Raw genomic sequence first — 22,900 nt, 5'->3', positions numbered from 1 at the left:
GTTAACAGGTATTTTGTGTAAGAGTTTGACCAAACCTTGTTTTTAGTGTTGGCACCCCCCCTCTCCAAGTCAGGCTAAAAATCTATTTAATTAACTGCTTTCCATCTTCTCAGGAACTGCGCTGAAGTCAATGCAAGTATTCATGTTAATGAATGCAAACCAGGGTGCTGCTTCCATCACCTTTCAGTCAGTCAAATGACACAGAAAATCAGAACACTGTATCAAATACTCTAAAATGGTTGTGGTGGGCTAAATAAAATAATTTTAGAGTCTCAAACAATCCTTCCTTAAGCAGAGTGTAAAATTCACTGCTCTATTATTTTTGTAGGAGATAACATGGGTGAAGCAAACTGGGAAGAGATTTCAGTCAACTGTGCATTAAAGAGCCTCTAATGTCCAGGTCAATATTTGCAAGTCAATATGAAGCCAGCAGAAACCAATGCAAACGTTCCAGTGACACTATATGGATGATTTTATAAATTCATAAAGCTGGAAGGGGCCTCAGATGTCATCTAGTCCCCGACCTCTATTGACGCAGGAGAAATTCCACAGCTGTAGCATCTCTTGTAGGCTGCTATCCACCCTCTGTTGAAATGCCTCTGACAAAGGCACATCCTCCTTATGCATTCTCATTTTAAATCAGTTGTGTCTTCTGTTTCATGGCTCACTTTTCGGAACAGTAGCAAAATGCCCATCCTTATGATAGGCAAAGAGCTCTTTAAAAAGACTCCTAATAGGGTCCAGCAATGTATCTCTGTGCAATATTGCACATACAGATACATTGGGACATGCAGTATTACGGAACTGTTGCCAGTGAGGGCCAGGATGTTCAGTGTCTGGAGTAGAGGGTAGTTTTTGTCTTTGCTGTGATACAGTGCAGCGGTATCCTTAAACACAGCTCTCTTTTTATCCCTTTGCACACTGTTAAGTGAACGGCAACCATATACAGTATAAGGAGCACACCATTATAGGCACACCATGATGGGGGGAGATGGGGGGAGATGCCCCTTATGCCGAGTGACATTCATTGAGAATTCATTCTTATCCTGCCTGCTTTTATTACCTACCTATTCCTGAGATTGTGATTTGTGTCAAACTATTTTTAATGATGTATTTTAAATTGTTGTGACCGGCCCTTGGACCTTCGTGTGTAGGGCAGATAAATGATGCTGATTTTGGCAACAACAACAACAACAACAACAACAACAACAACAACAACAACAACAACAGTGTTTCTGTTTTTAAAAAACCTGTACATGCAAAGGTGCATTTAACATCATGTTTAGTTCTCATGTCACGTGTGTTTATTTCATGCACGTTTATGGCCACAGTATGCAGCAAACTCTTGAATTCCTATGGCTTCTATGCTACCGTTTGCTTATTTTAAGGTCATTCTGATCCAGTCTGAATCATATGTTTGAGTTTCTTTCTTACCCATCTGAATTTGGAGCTGTGCGATGTTTCCAAATTGGTCAATTTTTGTATACAGCGCAAATGTATAGATAGAAACCTAAAGTGCTGAATCAGTGCACTGCAGATGAGGTCAGAACACTAGAGGGCTCAGGTACAAACTCTGTCTGAAGCTGATGAGGATGGAGCATAACAACAGAAAATGTAAGCAGCTGGGGTCAGAAGAGTCTTGCAAGATGTGTAATGGGCATGCGAAGATAGAGTAGCGGAAAGATAATGGAAGAAAAATAAGATTGATCTGTAGGGTCCCTTCCATCTGTGTGATGCCATGGTATCTATGTACATTCTTTATAACAAACTCCAGTACAAATTATCGGCATGATTTAAATCTCAGCCTTTTGCCACAGACACTGGTGTTCATTAGTTTCCAGGGGAATGTGCTTTGGAAGATCTTTGTAGCTGATTGTTTTATAGTAGAGGGAATGCACCCTTGTTCTGGCTGCAAATCCAAGCCTCCTTCTCCCAGTTAGGGTGAACTATATGGTATCCCTATGTTTGTGACCCAAAGTTCTCAAGCATCAGTTGCAGGGAGTTCTAATTTCTCTGGCATTTGGACTACAAATGTGCCTGCCTTCTAATCCAAGGAGCACTTCCATTGGTGTGCCTCATCTGCCCATAGCATCACTGGAGATCCAGGCAGTGGAGGCAGATTCACCAAGCCGCTAGAGCACAGCTCTCTCACTGAAAATGTCAAGTGATTTTTTACATTTCCTCAAAGGCACCCACTATTTCCTGTCAATCTCCTGTTCTCTGACCAATCGGCTCTCTGCACTGTTCAGCTAATTCCAACCTGAAAGCATCGCTGTGGCAAAGAGGTCCCTCCCAGGTGTCTCCAAGCAGAAAAACCATGTGACTGATTGGGCTGCAAGGAAGTCAGCCCTAGTAGGAAAGCTCTTATGCCATAGTCCATCTGTCGGTAAGAGCCCGTCTGGCACAACCACTATAGCAGATACAGGAGGAGTCAGGACTGCTTATGTGGCAGCAGAGTTAGCCTATCAGAATCATACATGGGTTCTGAACATGATTAGAGCTGTTTCCCTGAAGGCCAGAGAAGCAGCAGGCAGTGTTTCCTACTTGGAGTTGTTTTGGGGTTAGCTTTTTTAAAAATGTATTTAATTTCATTTTATAATGCATATAAAAGAAAGAACAGTTATAATAACAGATGTATATTAAAAGAGGAAAAGGCAAAACTATAAAATAGGCACATAGAATGGGTATAGTTGCACATAGGTTAAAATATCAAAGTCCAAGTGAAGACTATCAGCGTTATCTGATTATCAAGTATAGATCCAGATTTTCTGGGCTTACGACAAGGGTTGTTTTGAAAAGACTCTCCTCCCTGGAAGAGAGGGGAGTGGTTGTGGGCGGGAGCCCGAGCACCGCCCCTAGCAGGGGGCATTAGCCCCCTGCCTCCTCCTCTCATCTGGCTGGTGCCCACGCCCCCTCGCCAGGCATCCAACCAGGTGCCTTCGAGGGGGCGTGTTCAGCAGCCTTTTGGCTCTCCTCGGCCTCATTCTTCTCCGTCCTCTTGTCGCGAGTCACCCACCCTCCACTCCCTTTTAGCTCAGGGTCTTTGTTCTTTGGCCTTGCTATGGACCTTAGGTTGGTCGCCCTGGTTGTCTAGTGGGCCTGGTAGGAATTTTTCCATTTGGCATTAGGCTTTTTGGTTTTTTCGCCTACCTCGTAGCAATCGTCACAACTTTTTGTGGTATTGGTGGGTAGGTTAGGCATTGGAATAATGTGTTGTGTGTCGAAGGGCTGGGTGTGGCCATCGCCTATGCCTTCAATTTTTGGGTATTCCGTTAAAAGAATCTGGTGGTCTTGTACTCTGTCCGATGCCTGCTTGGCTGGAGGCCATGGCACGACCCCCGGTGACATCAGGGGAGAGCCTATAGTTGGATTAGCATCAACAGGCTCCACCTACTGGTGAACAAACCCCCTTGTTTTAGACATCCAATGCCTAAGCCAATACCTTTTCACTGCTGTAATCAATAAAGTTGTGGCCTTTTCTTGCCTATTAACCTTATATCACGTGTCCTTGTGTATTTATTTCACATCGCGGGGGTCGGGTCCTCGAACCACAAATGAGGGTTCCATTGTAGATGTCATAAAAACACGCCAAATCATATGAAAAGCTTCTGGAGGTTCTAGCCCTTGTCAAAACCTCAAATTATGTGTAATCTTCTCTGTTATAGCTATATTCCAGAGTGAGTGGTACCAAGGGTCCAGCGTAAGATATTGGACAGCTTTTCTTTCTTGAGCATGTGTTGCAATCACTTCCCTACATTCATTTATTAAAAGCTGCTGGTCCAGAATGAACTGTGGAAATCTACCCATTTTAGAATCTTAGAAGTGTAAGAGGTAGGTAAATACAGCATTAACCTTTGACTGTAAATGCCTTTTAGCCTCAAGAAGCTGGGCTCAAGGTACAGATCGCATCAGTGGCAGTAACAGTTGGGATCTATGCGGTAGTCGAGGCTGACGGTTGTGGGTTTATAGATTCTCTGTCTTCACACATCATATTGATCTCACTCAGTTCACTGTATTATACCGAGAATTTCATTTATGTAATGTGACAATTTCCTATGGCTTTGTTTATTTTTAACTCTTAGCTTATCAACAGTTTCCTAACTTTGATAATCAGTAAAACAACAACAACACACAACCCAACAACCCTGACTTGGCCTATAGGAGAGAAGCAGATGTCAGGCGCAAATACAATCTTTGCTAATTAGTACTTTCAAATAAGAGAAACACCCCCACCCTGCAAAGTCCAGATTTTTAGGTTGGTGTCAGATACTTCTTTGTCTCTGGTGTCCCATGGCATCATGACTTGCAGAGAAATATATACTTCTATGAAATGGGAGACAACGCTAGCAATTACTCCGGCATCCCCCCCAGTTGTGTTCAGTTTCTAGAGCAGCACCCAAAATAACCCATTGTGATTTTCAAGTTTCATAACAAAGGGAAAAAATTTGCCTGAAGAGATGGGGTTGAATATTTATAGTACAGTCACATCCCTTGGCTTCTGTGTGCATGTGTGTAGAGACAGAAATTAACACTTGATGTTTTTTATATAAGGCAGACATGAGAAACCTTTATCAGATTGAGGGCTGCATTTCCTCGCACACAGATTTCCAGAGGGCACATGCCAGTGGTGGGTAGAGCAATGGATGCAACTCCTACTTTGTACAGTAGGGTACATTCTAGGCATGCAAAAGCCACACACTGCATTCCCACTCAACTGCATATATTCATCCTCCATCCAAGAGGCATTACCACACTTCAAGGACACATTCCAGCCAGGCAAAACCACTTGAACACAGAGCAGGGCTGCTGAAGGGTGTGGCCAAGGGAGAGTAGGTGTGGCTTAGGGCTGTGGCCCAGGGAGAGTCTTGATGGCTGAATAGAGAGGCTCGGAGGGCTGCATTTGGCCTGCAGAAAAAAAGCAAAAGTTTCCTTATCCCTGGGCTAAGAATAAGTTGCTGACTTGAAGCTTTGTAAGGATATAGTCTTGCAGTACATGGAGATTTGGTGTGAGTCCCTTCATTGCTGGAGCAACCTTGAGTTTTATAATCCACAGATTACATCAGGCAAATGGTTTTGCTAATCACATTTCTCATGCTGAATTGCAGTTGCCCACTTGCTTACACTTGCAACCCTGGGAGACACCAAGAACCTGAAAAAAAGATTTCTAGTGGAGATCCAACTTGGAGGGCACTGGCAACCACAGATTCATAGAATTTTAGAGTTGGAAGAGACCCCAAGGGTCATCTAGTCCAACCCCCTGCAATCACAGCTTAAAAAACACACACTGACAGATGTACATTAAACCTCCAAGGATGGAGAGCCCACCACCTTCCAGGGCATTGTGTTCCACTGTTGAATCAGAAATTTCTTCCTAACCGTTAGTTGGAATCTCCTTTCTTGTAATTGGAATCCATTGGTTTGGGTCCTACTTTGTGGCGCAGAAAACCAAACCTTTATGTGTTTCTCAATAAATGACCTATTGGCATCTCCAGGCCGTTGTCACCTACAATCCATTAAGATGCAGATGAGTCCTTTCCTTTTTTTTCTCGGGGGATCATCTCTCTTGCCTTCTTTCATGGAAACTCCACCCCGCTCTCTTGATATGTATGTCTTATTAGTTGCATTGTCAGCTATTGTGTGTATCTGATATTCTATTTATATAAGTGGGATTTTTCAAGAAGAAGAAGAAGAAGAAGAAGAAGAAGAAGAAGAAGAAGAAGAAGAAAAGATGGTAGCATGCAAACTTCAGTGGTTTCTGATATCAGGCTATGTTTCAGGAGTATGACATTTCTATATTCCTGTCTCCACATGAGGCACCTGGGACCACGGTCTAAAGTAAAGATCGTAATCAAATAAAACTTCTCTTTGATGCACCCTTAATTACACTATCCCCAGGACTGTCCTTGAGTAAGCACCAGCATCTCCCCAGTGACTTCAAGGTTATAGTTATTTAACAGACTTCTTCTCTCCCAAACTTGAGTGACATTTCTTTTCCTTGGCTTTAGAAAGTGAGGAACCTGACCCCACATGGGGGCCCAGGAAGCTTGGAGAGGAGGGCAGGGTTTATAGGGCAAGGACACTTGAAAGAATGTGGGGGAGGGTGGAAACTGCAGCTCCAAAAGCCTCCAGCAACATTAGAATCCTTAAGGATGGGCAAGCAACACAGTTAGGCTTCCCAGTCCTCAATACTTATTTCAAAGAAGCAACACAAGGCTTTTATTTCGTTTAGCCTTCCAGGACTTTCCAGAATGCCTTACAACTGGCATTATCCTCTTTGGCTGTCATTTATTTGTATTTTTTTTTGGGGGGGGGTAGGAGGTTCTGTTTTATTGATTTTTATGACGTGACCTTTAATTGTTGCAAGACACAGTGTGATAAAATAATAACAGAACTTTTTTAAAAAAAAGAATAAATAAAAATCAATAACTGCAAGAGAGGAGAGTCAGAGGACCTTTGCAGATCCTAACTGATCAGAGTGTGCTGTGTGATGAGTTGCTGGGTGTCCTTCTTATGGTTTTTTTGTTTGTAAAACATTTTTATAGTGATTTTCAACCCTGGCAACGTTCACGTGAAAGAACAAAACCAAACAGTCCACTGTCAAGTTGTTTTGTTTTCAGCTTTTGAAACGTTGAACCTTGAAGTCAATGGAAAGACTTCAAAAGAACGATTCAAAAATTTGGAGCAGTGTGGCCTAGCTGACTCACTGTAAGTACATATGGGCAGCTTTGGGCATTTATATGGCCTTTCTGTGTTCCACAGGACAATTGTTGTTGGGAACCACTTTCCCAGGGTTTCCAGCTAGCGTGCTCTGTGTCCCCAGAAAGTTTGTTTAACTAGTGTCTCTTTTCAAGCAGGGTCCTCAAAGTCATGCATTTCGATAGCCAAGACGTTAGCAGGCAGAGCAGGATGTATCTTCGTCCTGCAGCCACCCCGCTTCCTACTATGAAAACCCACCCAGCAATAGCAGAATTAGTCCTGTGGCTGAGCCAGTGATGATGGTAGGAGAGGTGAAGGAATATAGTTAACATTTAAAAGAATCCTTCTCTTCCCAAAATAGCATGAGGGGAGAAAGCAGCAGCAGCAGCAGCAGACCACCTTCTCTGTTTCAATATTTATATTGATGGTCCATCACCACAAATTGATTTCCAGTCCTTATACCATTGAAATCTTGGGCACTGGGCTCGATCCAACTTCAGGGTTACCCACCAGGGGCCCAGTGAGCAATCCAGTTAGCCAGGCCAAACCTTGCTCCGTGCGCATGTGTGACCTCTTTCTTGATCCTATCATGCTCCGCCATGCTTTCCTTTCTGCCTACGTCTGTCCGCTTCCCTTGCAGGACCGTTGTCTCCCATCTCTCCTTCTCCCATGCACCTAATGGAGGGTGGTAATCCTGTTAGGTGTTTGCAGCAGGCACTGCCGCTGAGTTTGCTCGCAGCGCCTGTGCCAGGTCGAGTGTCATTGCCAGCAGCGCTCTTGGCGGGATGAAGGTTGCATTAGTGAACAGTAATTGAAATGCAAAATAACATTTTGATCGAGCGAGCAGGCTGTTTATTTATCAGATCAATAGCCAAAATGCCCCATCTGGAGAAGTCAGTGTGATAATAAGTGATAGCATTCCAAGGGCAAGCGGAACGCACACAGCAGGGAGGACATGCAGGAGGAGGAGGGTGGGGTGCGCAGGGTGGGGGGTGTCTCCAAAACATGCTCCCCCCCTTCTCTTTTCCTTGTCGGTGGCAGCCGTCTTCCTAATAGCTTTCACCAAGGGCGGCATGTTCGTTTCCACATTTAGCAACAGGAAAGCAAACATCCCTTTAAATAGACCATTGAATCCAATCCTAGATGTGTCTGTAAAACCACATGAGGGAATTGCTTCCCTTCTTGCATCCCCAGGAGAGGCAGGGCTCAGGTTTGGGGGGCCATTTGACAAGGGTGTCTGTCAAGGATTTTCTTTGCTCGTTATAAAGGTGTTCTAATGTGATAGGGCTTTGTAAGTAATATAGTCATCATAGTTCCTGATGGATCATTGTGTGTGTGTGTGTGTGTGTGTGTGTGTGTGTGTGTGTGTGTATTCTTTTAAAAGAGTTTCAAGGTCTGGATGGTATGGATTGCAGATTTTTGGGATTTGCATGAACAAACTGCCCCAAAATGGAAAATTGACATAGCCTAGCAGAGACATCACCTTGCCAACAAAGGTCTGTATAGTTAAAACTACGGTTTTCCCAGTAGTGATGTATGGAAGTGAGAGATGAACCATAAAGAAGGCTGATCGCCAAAGAATTGATGCTTTTGAATTATGGTGCTGGAGGAGACTCTTGAGAGTCCCATGGACTGCAAGAAGATCAAACCTCTCCATTCTTAAGGAAATCAGCCCTGAGTGCTCACTGGAAGGACAGATCGTGAAGCTGAGGCTCCAATATTTTGGCCACCTCATGAGAAGAGAAGACTCCCTGGAAAAGACGCTGATGTTGGGAAATATTGAGGGCACAAGGAGAAGGGGATGGCAGAGGACAAGATGGTTGGACAGTGTTCTCAAAGCTACCAGCATGAGTTTGACCAAACTGTGGGAGGCAGTGGAAGATAAGAGTGCCTGGCGTGCTATGGTCCATGGGGTCACGAAGAGTCGGACACGACTAAACAACAACAACAACATTTTGCCACCCTCTCCTGAAGTCTGAGCCCTTGGACTCACCTTTCCCCCTCACCATACAACTATGTCCAGTTGCATGGTTTTCAGGGTGCTGTTGATACCCAATTATTTCTGTTCATATCTGTTCTTCGACGTGTTTTTCAAGTTCAGACTTCTAATTTGCTTTTAGAAATCTCAGATTAGATTGTCAGCTCTAGCTCAATATGTAAAAGCCAGAATCTTTATTATTGCCCCTCCTAAGAATTCTTCCATTATCACTGATCACCTGCTCAGTCGCTTAGGCATACAGTTTTGGTAGTTCACCTGTCTGTTTCCCCCTCTGGCTTATAGGGAGCCTGGTTTGTACTGGGGAACCCACATGGGTGAAAGTGGAAAAACGCCTTCCCCTCTGACTTGGGCCTGATCCAAAATCCCCCATGTAGAGGCTTTTCATTTTCTTCCCACTCACCCCGCCCATCCCCATGTATTCATGCATTTCTGATGTCACATCTAAGTTTGGTCATCAGTCCTTGGATAAAGCATGTTAAAATAAATGAAGGATTAATAATGGATTTTGCTATTTATTATTTCTATTGCCAAGACCTTGGTTAATGCGTTGGGCCACAATCTAGCAAGCCACTTTAGGCATGGAAAGTGGCCTGCCTGGGTCCACTGTGGCTGATAGAAATTCTTCTTTGCCATATCACAACGCAAACTGCCTCAGATGATCTCTCAACTTTTATTGCAGCTTGCTGTGTGGGATGGAGAGTAAGAAACAACAGCAGCAAAGGGGCTTACTGGACTCAGAGCTATCTGCACGCTGCTCTGGATCAAAGTCTTGCTCTTTCCCCATCTTGATTATTGATTAATCTTCTTTTCACGGGCCTTCCCCATTCCCACCTTGACCTGCTTAGCTCTGTTTAGAATGCTGTTGCTGGAATAATTTACTTCACTAGTCATTTTGATCACATCCGTTTTATATGCAACATAAACTTCATAACTTGCTTTCTTCTCATTGACTTACCTTACTCCCCTTTTGGTGTAATAAATGTACCTGGAAAAGGAGAGGGATTTTATTCTCTTTCAGGACTTCTGAGCCACTTAAAATTATTTTAGGGAGTCTTGTAGCAGCAGGGACAAAACCAACAACTTGTAGCACCCATGGACTCCAAAACAATCAAGCTGTCACAGGTCACTGCCAGAGATGCTGTTCTTGAGCATTCATCCCAGTTTGTTTGCAGGGAGGTTAGACCATGTTGTGTCAAGCAAGTTGTCACCAAATTGAATTCAAGCATCATCTGACACATAAAGCTATAGACAAATTGGAGCCTACCTACTTCAAAGAGTGCCTCTTTCAGTATAATCATGGCTATGATTTTAGATCTGTTGCACATGCCATATTAGATATACCATTAGTAGTAGATGTTCGGTTGGCTGGGATTCATATTTAGAGTCTTCTTGGCAGTGGCACCTCAGTTTTGAACACTCTCCTCCTTGAGCCCCTGCTTTGATCTGGTGAAAACATTTCACCAGGCCTTTGGATGATGTGAGTATACTACTGCCTGTTTTGCTTTCAGAAATTTGAGGTATTTTGGAATGGATGGGGTGTTGATGGCAACAAGTTTTATGAAGATATATGTTTCAGAATTACTCATCATATACTTTGAATTATATTGTGACCAGACCTTTGACTTTGTGGTGAAGGCCTAGAATATGAATGCTAAAAATGAGTAGATACATTGAGATGAATGGGAGTTAAACAGGTAGTGGCATTTTGGTGAAGCTTGTGCAGAAGAAAATCCTGCTGGATTTTCTTAAGCCTTTTAAAGACATTTGCAGGGATGTGTTAAATTAGTGCTGAGGATCTGGCAAAGCACAAATTTGTCTACTTCACCATTTCCATATTAAATTCAAAATGCTGCCCCTAGAAACAAACAAACAACACACACACACACACACACACAGAAGTGGTTGTGTGGATGGTCTGTTACTGATAAGATAAAGTGGCGTTCAACTAAGTAGTCTTGCTAACACAAGACCTTTTAGCTTCACAATGTATCTTCCCCCTGCCCCTCCCCAATCTGAGCAAATTTAGGTGATGTGCATGATGTGTACTGGGAGGGGGCAGGTAAGTTACATTGCACAGCTAAAAGTTGTTGGGCTAACACAACTATTTAGTTGAATACAGGTCATATACATTTCAAATGTCCGAAAACAGGATGTGTTGTATAGCCCTACATTGTACATTCTCAGTGAAAGCCTTTGCGGTGGGGGGAAATAGCATTGGAAATGACCACTTAAGCTGGACATGTTAAAATAGGTGTTGAAAATGTACCTTCTGGCATACAGTTAATTGTTTTAATGGATGGGGCTATAGGCATTCTGTATTTAATGCACATTATTTAAAATAGGTGAACTCCATAGAGAGGTTACAGGTGTTGTCAGAGGTGACATCTTGTATGTGCAATTGGGGGGGACGGACACATGTGACACCATGACGTTACATCAGGGCATTGGGAGCATGACGACATCATGCCAGGACGTCACCTTGCTAGGATGTTGACATCCGGACGTCGCGCCTGGTTGGAGGAGCTAGGAATGTGACGGCAGCACAGCTCCAGTGGCCAGTGGCTCCTCTTCCTCCTCCTCATGCCACCACCATGGGCAAGGGGCTGCTTCCAACCTCCTTCCCCTCTGTGGTAGGAGGAGGAGCTATCAATGAAGCTGTGCTGCTGCTGAATTCCCTGCTCCTCCGATGATGAACATTGAGGGGGCCTGGCCCCCCTCAAACAAATATTTTTTTGGGGGGGTTCAGCTTCAAGGAGTATGCATGCCTGGGGGTTGTGTGGGTATAGTTAAATGATGTTAAGATAATTTCAGAGCTGCTATGTAGCTGCTTATTCCATCCCAGATGTGAGCTCACTCTGCAGATATATTGGTGCATTTCATTCTGGAATCTCTGCTTTTAACGTGCCCTCACTAGACATTTTTGTGTGACTTCATTTCCCCCCATCTCTAGTCTTTAGTTGCTGTCATTCCTCCCATTTGTGCATGACTGTTTTGAATCTGGCTCAGATATATCTATATGGTCCTGTGTGCACAGTCAAACCCCCAGTCTTCCTTTTCACACTTCTTCATATTAATACATCCAGAAAAATCACGGATAACAAACTCTAATTGAAAAGAACTAATTGCCTATCATTACTTTCCATGCCATAAGATGCACTGAATTAGATTGCAATTTGTCATCCAGGACTGGCAGCTTTCTATTGATCTTATAGATGGTGTTGGATTCTAGGGCTGTGCCAAAAGTTTGTCCCTTCTGCATTTTCGGCTAAAAGTGCAACTTTTGTGTGTGAGTGGAATAGTTCTCAAAGAATCCCACAAGGTACGCAAATGTTCCTATTTGTCATATCTCTCTGCTATTCTTTCCCCTCACTGTTACTGCTGTTATGGTGCTGTTGTGTTTGCTTCTTATTGCTGTGTTTTCCTCAGTCAATCACATGGCTGATACCCCTAGCCAACAGAATATAATGGGATGACATCGCCATGCTACAAAGTCAGTCAGATTTAGCGTTATGACAGTACCACTGAGGGCCAACTGAAGCCAGTTCAGAGTGACAGCAATGTTTCCTAGAACAGCATTGCTCTCACTCTGAATAGGAAAACATTTTGGGGGTCTCATTTCAGAACCCCATGAAAATATTGTGGGGACTTTGTCAAAAGCCTTACTGAAACCAAGGTACACTATGTCCGCAGCATTTCCCCAATCTACCAAGCCCCCCCCCAAACCCCCACATTTTATTCAAGTTGGCACCCCTGAAAGGAGGGGGGAACGTCTGTTTTTAATCTACTGAATATATTTTTGTTCAGAAGTCTGGACCCAAGTATCTGCTACCCCCACCCCTTCACAGCAGAGCCTGGAATTGAATCTCCCCATCTCCTCCATGGGAAAGAAAAAAAATCAATTTCTTCGATTCATTTGGAAGAACTGGGTCTCAGCCAACTTCCACATCAATAGACCTAATATAACCCAGTTCTCCTCGGGCTGCCAGCAAAACTGCCCTCTGGAGCCCTGTCTCGAGACAGGCTTTCCAGGTTGGGGAGCACTGACTGGGTACTCCTGGTTTTTACAGTTCCAATCTACCCCACCTTTTACTTTGGACATAAACTTTCCATAACCTGATGGCAAACCCTACAGCAAGATGCCTATAGTGTGCACACACGTAATGAACAGACCATCAAAGAAGTTGTGATAGAAGTTAGATTCAAAGCAAAGCTTGGCATGAAAAGAACTGGGGTTCTGAATGAGAGCCATTTGTTCTATTTATAATAATAATAATAATAATAATAATAATAATAATAATAAATTCTATTTGTATCCCGCCCTCCCCAGCCGAAGCCAGGCTCAGGGCGGCTAACAACAATAAAACAGTACAACAGTACAACACATTTGCTTTGCTGTGGCTGCTTCCCTTGTGTTTATTTCATAGCTGATTATGTCGGGTGTGTTTAACAACATTACTTAGAGGCTTTGGTGTGAATTTAATAAATAACAACAACAGTGATGTTGTTGATCTATCATTTAGTGCTCTTGAGCAATTCAGATCTCAATCTGTGTAGCTTTTTGAGGCTATGGAAGAGCCTCTACAGCACTTGCTCAATTTTAACTCAGGTTGAAGTGAACACATGAAGCTGCCTTGGGCTCACTCAGGCAATTGGTCCAGGACCGACTACTTCAGCTGGAAGATGTCTCAGGTTGAGCTATTTCTCACAGCCTGATATCTGAAACCCTTTGTGCTGGATTCACTAGGGATAGAAACTTTCTGCATTCAAAACATGTAATCTTCCTCTGAGCTATAGTTCCACTATAGTTTTGCTGCCTCTGTAAGCAAGTCTGTTCACAGTCATTGTCAGGGCCTTTTTGCAAGATCTTGTCGGTGGCAACCACAGATAAGGCCTTTTCAGTGGTAGCACCACCAATTATGAAATGTTCTGTTAAAAGAGGCTCACAGGCCATGCTTTTTTAAAAGGGGGTCTTCTTCTTTGGCAATCACACGTAGCCGAGTAAGATTTGTCTTCCATAAATACGGTTTGAACAATGAATCTGTAAGTGACTGTGGAGGCCAATTCTGGATCCACACGTCCTTCCACAGTGGGGACATTGGTTTCTGGGTGGGAGTTGATCACGATGTGGATTTGCCAAGTGTGCCTTCTTCTTAGCATGTTTCTCCCTTGCGTCCTGTGTTTGAGTGTCTTCAAAGTCCATGACACCTTTGGTAAAGGCTGTTCTCCAAGTGGAGTGCTTGCAGGTCAGTGTTTCCCAGTTGTCAGTGTTTATACTACATTTTTAAAAGATTTGTCTTGAGAGCGTCTTTAAACCTCTTTTGTTGACCACCAGCATTATGCTTTCTATTTTTAAGTTCGGAATAGACTAGTTGGTTTGGAAGACGATCATCAGGCATCTGCACAACATGACCAGTCCAAAGAAGTTGATGTTGAAGAATCATTGCTTTCACACTGGTGATCTTTGCTTCTTCCAGTATACTGGCATTACTTCACCTGTCTCCCCAAGAGGGTACACAAGGCCACCTCTTTGGTTGTTGTTAAGAAGTGTGACACATACTGTAACAACTTCATGATGAGTCCTGGCTCCTATTTTTCTAGGGAAAAAAATCTCTGCTCACAGGGCATCTACCGCTGTTATTTCAGCAACAGGCAGAGATTTTTTAAAAATCATTGGAATTATAAATTTGTATTTGAGGTCTTTGATATTGCCTTATGATTTTGCATTACAACCTTGGTAATTTGCTTAAAACTGTGTTTTACTGTTACTGTTTCTGCTATACTATGTGTAAGCCACCCTCACAGAGTTTTTTAAGGTCAGGATTCAAATTACGCAAATAAATAACACAAAATTTCTAAGTATTGCTATTGGTTCGAAGGAAGCCAGAGAACCAAAATCTAAAACAGCTCTCCTGTTTGAAATGAAGCGATTTATTCATTCTTTGCTCACAGGAAGATTTGTAAAAGGCAGAGGAGAGAAGTGTCGTAAGAGAGCTGGTGCACAGTGTGGAGGAGGCAAAACGTGGTGGATTGGTCTGGTTCCCTGGTTCAAATGTCACTGTACTTTTGGCCCTATGAACCTGGGTTTATTGCATTCTTTAGATTGATTGATGTTGTTTCTCGATTTATGCTGTAGTGGGTTGTTGCTTGCAAAGCACCTGGCTGGCCACAGCTGGAAACAAAATGCCAAGATAGATGAACCCATACAACAGACTTTCCTTACGTGCTCTGATGAAATAGGAAATTCAGATAGAGCAAAGAACAAAATCAAAGGCTGGGATCCACTACATAACTTGTTCCATGCACCCAAAGAAGGTTTATACTCATCGGTCTCAAACTGCAGACCCAACACCACTGGCAAATGGTTATTGATCTTGAGTGCTGTTTCAAAAGCAGTGCAAGATGTAAGATGGAGGACTGGGGGGAGCTATTTAAAGAGATGAAGTTTTAAAAAATTCCACAGGCCAAAATTTGAATTCTTCAGATTACGGCACAATTTAAATGCATAAAATACCTACTTCACTCCTAACGATATCTGTTCCTCACTGGTAGAGACTTATTCAGGATCTACACAGAATAGGGCCCTTCTTAATTTTTTGATCCTTTGCAAAGTGGTTGTGTGGAAGAAAAATACATTTCCCCCTCAAAAGACTCTCCTTTAGCTTTTTTATGTTCTATAAATTCCCCCTCTAGGCATATTTTCAGAAAATACTAATTTTTATCAACTCTTGTTTTAATCAGTCTTGCTAATTGATCCACAGCAAGACAAACTTGCTGCAAAGCAATTAAGCAATTGCCTATATTGCCAATAATGCATAATCAATTTAATTAATTGATTCTTAAGCAAACAACAAAAAATGCTGCAAAAAATGCAGCAAAGAACTATCAAATGCTTCCTATTCGCATTATGCTGTGTTATGGATTGCATTGAAATGAGCACACAGTCAGAGCTGTCCATGGTACTTTCCATCAAGCAAGACAATGCAAACTTACTGCCTGGTTTCCTCTGTGCTAACAGGTCTACAACTCATAACCAGAAAATTATAATGATATCTTTAATCACCACCCCAATTTATATTTTGCTAACCCCTCTCCTTCCTTGCTGCATTGGTTTCTTTTCCAGAACTTCACTGCGTCTACCTTCATTGTAAGGGCTGAACTTTTTAAAAGGTCAATCTTTATTTTATTTATGTTTCCAAGTTTCCTTTGTTTATACATTTTAGCAGCCATTACAATTTATTCCAGATTACATAATCTATAGCCTTTGGGTGGTATTCAAGTAGGTTTTACTCAGAGTGAAATTAATAGACCTAACTTAATCATGTTAATTAATGGGTCTACTCTAACATAGCTGAATGCTCCCCAAGTTAGAGGGAGTATTTCTTTATCCTGAACTGAAGCTCGGAGGTTAAACAAATATTTATTTCTTTTTTTTTTTAAATAATTAAATTTTTATTAAGAAAAAATGCACAGATTACAGTATACTACAAGTACCACAAGTACAAACATACAAAAAAAAAAAAAGTTCCATCAAAAAGGAACAAGCCTCCCTCAGGCTACAAAATCGTCCCGTCAGGAGGACAAGAAATAAAGAAAAATATTTATTTCAATCCAGCATAGGGGAATAGTTTTTGCCTAACGTTTCAATACAAGCTGATTTTCAAGTGACTCTTTTGTGATTGGTGTGCCAATCTGCATGGTCAATGAAGGCAAAGACTCAAATATCTTTGCCGGTAGAGCCTTTAAGCACCCAAAACCATATTCTTACACTCTACGTAACCCACACAGATTAAGTTATGTGTATATAAAGGCACCAATATTTTTTCTAAATGCAGCAAGTATTTTATTGTGAATATGTACGTACATTATTCCACAATAAGCATCTGTGAAAAACAAACAGCTTATATGCTTTCTGGTGGAAACTGCCTGGGAAATGCTATAGTAATTTTTCCAAGTCAAAGTAGAAAGGAGTATATTTAATTCAAAATTGCATGCCATCTTTTTAAAACTGGTTTGGGCAATACCTGTCCCATAGGTGGCATGCCACTGGGCTGCATATGTGCAGTTTATGAGATCATGTTGGGATCATGGGAATTCCATAGATTAAAAAAAAAATCTAGTCCTCATGCTCAGTGAGAAAATACTTCTGAAATGTTAATAGAACAGAAACAAGGATTAAAATGAATTTAATTCCCCATCTTATATTTTAAAAGGATTTTCCTCAGTAATAACAAAGCTTTGGCTATTTAGAAAATTGATTGAGGTGAGAGTAGCTAAAAGACATTAGGTAGGAATAGCCAAAATGAGGGTTTAGCAAGAGGACAGAGGGTTCCACTTACAAAAGTATTGTATGGGATATATATTAATAAAGTGAAAGGATCTGATGCACAGTTTTAACTGTTTTTAATTCTGAATTTTAAATTGTAACCTGCCCTGAGACCTACTGTTCTGTGTCTGTGTTTAATAACAGCAGCAGCAGCAACAACAACTTCTGATCCACTGTCAAAATGGGCTCATTTGGAAACTTTGTTTAGCTGTGTTTTTAGTATTTATTTGTATTGCTGTGTTTTTAGTTTTTTATTGTTGGCTTTAATGTAATTTGCTTTGAGCTGCTTGGTGAGAAAAGCATCTAAGAAATTTAATAGATAAATAAAATAACCAAAAAGTTGTTTTAAGGCAAAATCAGTGGGATTTTGAGGTTGGACAAACTGAGCATCGTGAAGAATCAAGATTAATGTGTTCATTAAAATGTATATATAGCTTTTCATGATGTGATTAGGTAGTAAGTGGTCAAAGGGAAAGTACCGTAGTGTATAAACTGCTTCTTGGACATTACTCACACATTCACCAGCTATGCACATCTTGTTAGGGAAATTAAATGAGCTGAATGTGGATGCAAATGTTGATGTTTGTAGGTGGCCAGCTCACAGAGGATAATGAGAAAATGGAAAAGCGGAGCATAATGTAACTTAGAATCATAGAATTGGATGGGACCCCAAGGTTCAACCCTCTGCCGTGAAGAAATCTTAGCACACAGACTCCCATCCAATTTGAAACCATCCCAGACCTTGCTTAGCTTTGCAAATGGGCTGGCAGTTTTATTGCTGCACCACGGACCACTAGGAATCAGCGATGGGTCCTTTTATCTTTGCAAACAACTTCAGGAACAAAATGTAAAATCAATAGGGATAAATGTCAGGTTCTGCACTCAGATTCCTGCATTTCAGGGGGTTGGACTAGATGACCCTTGGGGTCCCTTCCAACTCAATGATTCTGTGATTCTATAATAGGTATGAGTGCCACACCTGTGTTTTCATTTCCCCCATAAAGTTTTCTTACTACCTGCCCTACTCCTTTTGTTGAAATATTAGCTTGGACCTAGTAGTGTACTCTTGGCTAAAGTGCTTTTGGTGACATCAGAGTAGATCAGCTGCAGTCATTAAGAGATTTGAATTTAGGATCTACGAGCAACGTCTGTGAAATTAAGCCGTGTAGTTATTGCTTTTCAGGGAAGAAGAAGAGGAGGGAGGGAGGGAGGGAAGAAGGGAGGGAGGGAGGGAGGGACAGAGAAGAAGCGAAGGAGGGGGAGAAGGGGAAATGTGGTGAGCAAACCCAAACTGTAATAAAATAAAATAAGCATTCAAAGAGCTCTAAGAAGTCAAGTCATATACTTCTGAATTTAGTGGCAGCATCATGACTATTAAATACTATTAATCCCTTGACTGCCAGGTCTCATGCAAGGTCTGTGGTTTGGAACATGATGCAATAGCCCCGGAAGATGGTATATGGCCCAAAACTTGGTTAAGAGCTGAACATCTGAAGTCTGATTGATACTTATTGATAGAAATTATTTGAGCAGTTAATTAAAAAAAGACTTTTGATGTATTTTAATTTGGCATTGTAAGGTGTGTGTGTTTAAAAATGTAAATCACTTTGAGATTATTTTTTTGTAGTAAGCGACACATCATCCTCATCATCAAACAGACAAACCATCACTGGCCACAGACAGAGAAAGCAGCCGCTGCTTTTTAAGTAGTGCCAGAGCTTTTTAGAGAGAGAAAAAACGTTGTGAATGTTTATGAGAAATTCATCGTAGGTAATAGAACTTCACAAACACACACACAGAAATCCAAAGAGCCGCATGCACAAGCTTCTATGTGAGTGAGCACGCCTTGGGCTTTCCTAATTTCCCATTCCAATGCACAGTGCAGTGGAACATTTTCTGAAAACTTCATTGACTTTTGGGGAGTTTTTTCTGGCTGCACTGCTAAAAAGTGAGGCTTGTGCCTGAGAAACTCCTTCTGCCGCAGAGAACTTCTGCACACAGCCATTTAGATCCCACCCATGAGTTTCTAAGTAGTAGGAAGGATTGCAGAAGCTAATGGATATAATAGCTGCAAAGTGGCTAATATACCCTGCTGAGAGAAATCTGAGGGGAAGAATGGCTATCCAGTGATATCAATCTGCAATGTGATACATGGCTCAGAGAGCAAATGGCATGTTAAGCCGTATAGAGAACTGTTTGGGCTTCATATTTAGGAAGCAGCCTCTCACTCCACTCCTCTGCCCCGTCCGTGTTTCAGGGTCTGCGTTCTTATCTGGGCACCTCAGTTCAGGAAATGCATGAGACCATTTGGAGAAGATCCAGAGAGTAGCAATGATCTTATAGTCCTATAAGGGGCTTTAGGAAATGACCTTTTTAAAAAAAAACACACGAAAAGAACACAATGTTTAGAACCTCTGAGCCTATTATGTGGGGCCAGGAATAGTAATAGTTTCCCTTGCCAGGTCACAGGAGAATTGGATCAAATCTCTTCCCCTTTCACATTCCTCAGCTAGAGCCAAGAAAAATGTTTCCTCATGGTGGATGTATCCTAAGACAAATAGGAAAACTTTGCCCTTGTATAATGTCCACAAGACTTTGCTGTTTTAGATTTCAGGTGTCTTTTGAATACTTGCAATAATTCTGAATTGGGTCAACAGAAGAACAAATATGTAATGGCATTCAAAAAACAGCAACTGTGGAAATTTTATTGGATAGATGGTGAATAGTGCAGTTGAAACCTCAAAGAAACAACCTAAGAGCATGAGAAAACCTTCAGCAGATTAGGCCAGTTGTCATCTAGATTGGCGAATCTCATGCGTCTAGAAAGTTGGCAAGCCAGGCATGCATGCAACAGCCCTCCCTTGTTTGTCCTCATCTTTATTTTAAAGCATGCTGCTTTGGAATATGGAGGCTTTATTTAACTATCAACACAAACAATGATAAAGCAATCTGAGCAAGTGACCGTCACATCGTGTTCCAATGCATTCTATATGTTAATTATGCATTGTGTAAAGAATCACTTTTTTTTTGGTCTGTCCTGAATCTACTACTGTACTAATCGTTTTCATATGGTGAATTAATTTTGGTGGTTCTGGGGCTATACGAGGGTTTTGCTCTATTCACTCTCTCTGCACCCTTCTTAATTTTAGAAACTTCTTTAATGTCCCTCTTTTTAAAAATAAAAAAGGCCCCAAATGCTTTAATAATTCCTCAGAAGGAAGACCCACAATTAGCTAGAATGATCACTATAGTCTGAAGATTATTCTTTTTAAAAAAGACCAGTGGCTTCTATAGTGCAAAATTCTCATTTTTTACAGCATTTTCCCAGTTGCAGCAAAGTTTTCCGTATGCCCAGTGTCTGTCACTACAACTGTTCACATATCTGGTTTTGAGACTCCTAAACATTAATCATGGCAATTATCAAAATTTCCATTCTGATGTCAACAGAACATTTGGTTCATCCAACCATTTCCAGGTACATCACCCTGGGATGAAGGGCAGGATAGGAATTTAATGGGTGGAATTCAATGTAACACTAAGGGGATTGCTCCATCACTGAAGCATGTCTGCTTGCCTGATGGAACAGTCTCCCCCCGTCACATTATTCTGGGTTTCCTTTCCCAACACCCCCCAGCGTATTTGGGGGAAAAGAGGGCATATGGAGGAGGAGAAGAGGGGAATGCGTTGTTGCTCTAGGAGATCTCCTTGCGTGGCCGTCCACTAGCGAGATAAGTTAGTTGCATCTAAACCAATTAATAATTATTATAATATACGCACAGATATACTGTGGGAAATGGGTAATGATGGAAGTACCCAACAATACCCAGATTGGTTGAAATATATGTACTAGCAGTGTTCATCAGCTCTGTGTGCACTGTGAATTGTGAAGTAAACCGGGGTGACTCAGAAAAGGTTCTCATGTTTCTAAGTTTGATTAAGTTACTAAGAAGGCATCCCACTGAATAAAAATTGTAAATTAAAACGACAAGAAGTTTGTCCCAAGGCAGATTCTGAAAGCTTCTGAGTGGCTCTGTGGCTTCAGCATCAAGAAAAAAACCCACACATCTGTTTTTGGGATATTTTTTGAAGAAATAAAACCAAGTTACCTAGCATAACCATCATGGTAGTGGTGAATGTATGTATAAATGAGTAAATGTTAAACACACTATATTTCAATGCATGATTTCAAATGTTGAAATACATTCTCTCTCTCTCTCTCTCTCTCTCTCTCTCACACACACACACACACACATATACATATATAAAATTTTCTGTTATACAATTTAAAATACTCATTTTTACATCCTTAAGATATCAATGACTTCCCTTCTTCTCTTTCCATGGTTCATTTTACATATCATGAATCCCTGCATATTTTACAAAAAACTATACCATTCAGCATTCCATTATTGGATCCATCAAAACTTATTTACACTGTTGAATTTATCTTAATGCTGCCAGCGTTTTTAGCTGCGCACAATTATTTCCCATATATTCAACAGACGTTTTCCAATCTTCTCTAAACGTACATTCTTCTTCTTCGCTTATTCTATATGTTAAGTCTGCAAGCTGCGCATATTCCGTCAGCTTAAATTGCCATTCTTCTTTAGTTGGGACCTTGTTCATTTTCCATTTTTGGGCTAACGAAACATGGGCTGCACTCGTGGCATACATAAACAACCTTTTTTGACACCTGGGAATTTCAGTCTGAATTATCCCCAACAAAAAGGACTCTGGTTTCTTTTGGGAAAATACTTTTTAGCAATCAAATGTTGAAGCAGATTCTGTTCCAGTTCCATGTGTGTGTGTGTGTGTCCCCATCAGCTAATAGGTTCCTGTGCTTCCTACCCACAGGCTGTTAGGCAGAATGTCCACAGATGAGCGGCACCTCACCTCCAGTTGTGGATCCTTCATCAAGACTGAGCCATCCAGCCCATCTTCCGGCATCGACGCCATCAGCCACCACAGCCCAAGTGGTTCATCCGACGCCAGCGGTGGCTATGGCATCACTATAGGTGGCCACCCCAATGGCCTGGATTCACCACCCATGTTCAGCAGTGCGGGGATTGGCGGAGGGCCCTGCCGCAAACGGTACGACGACTGCGCCAGCGCCATCATGGAAGACTCGCCCACCAAGTGCGAGTATATGCTGAACGCCATCCCCAAGAGGCTGTGCCTAGTGTGCGGGGACATTGCATCCGGGTACCATTATGGAGTGGCGTCCTGTGAAGCATGCAAAGCCTTCTTCAAGAGGACAATTCAAGGTATGGGGCCTGGGAGAAGGGATGCAAGCAATGTGACAAAATGGGTTCTTTGGTTTGCAAGCAGAAGCTGTTGTTGTATGTTTCCCAGTAACTGAAATAAGATCTGGGGTGTGTTATGTTTGTATAAAAGGGTGAGAGCTGACAGTTGAGACTTTTGGTGAATGTGGAATCAGACTGCAGGGTACCCAAGTGAAAAATCAAATGCTTTGCAATCCTTACCATTTGGGTCAGTAGCAAGCAGTGTACATGTGAAAAGGATCTTCTAGGCTGCATCAGCAGAAGTATAATGTCCCGATTAAGGGAAGTAATAGTCCCACTTTATTCTGCCTTGGTCAGACCACACCTGGTGTATTGTATCCAGTTCTGGGCACCACAGTTTAAGAAGGATATGGATAAGCTGGAAAGGGTCTGGAAATCAAGCCCTATGAGGAACGGTTGAGGGAACTGGGTGTGTTTAGCCCAGATAAGAGGAGACAGAGAGGAGAAATGGTAGCCACCTGCATATATCTAAAGGGCTGTCACATGCGAGATGGAGCAAGCTTGTTTTCTCCTGCTGTGGAGGGTAGGACCCAGACCAATGGCTTCAAGTGACAGGAAAGGAGATTCTGACTAAACATC

General features: G+C 42.0%; 1 protein-coding gene across 4 annotated transcripts in view; it reads left to right on the top strand.

Moving 5' to 3' along the window:
- ESRRB (estrogen related receptor beta) overlaps window positions 1–22,900 on the top strand; it is a 155,073-nt gene that overhangs the window by 92,879 nt on the left and 39,294 nt on the right. For all 4 annotated transcript variants that reach the window (XM_083502712.1, XM_083502713.1, XM_083502711.1 and 1 more), the window contains one exon: window positions 21,873–22,282. In XM_083502712.1, the coding sequence (XP_083358838.1) occupies window positions 21,873–22,282 (410 nt within the window). The remainder of the gene's footprint in view (window positions 1–21,872; window positions 22,283–22,900) is intronic.

This window comes from Podarcis liolepis (genome assembly GCF_965112155.1).
Source record: "Podarcis liolepis genome assembly, chromosome: 1".
In the NCBI taxonomy this organism is placed as follows: domain Eukaryota; kingdom Metazoa; phylum Chordata; class Lepidosauria; order Squamata; family Lacertidae; genus Podarcis; species Podarcis liolepis.
This window is presented reverse-complemented; position numbering and strand designations above follow the sequence as displayed.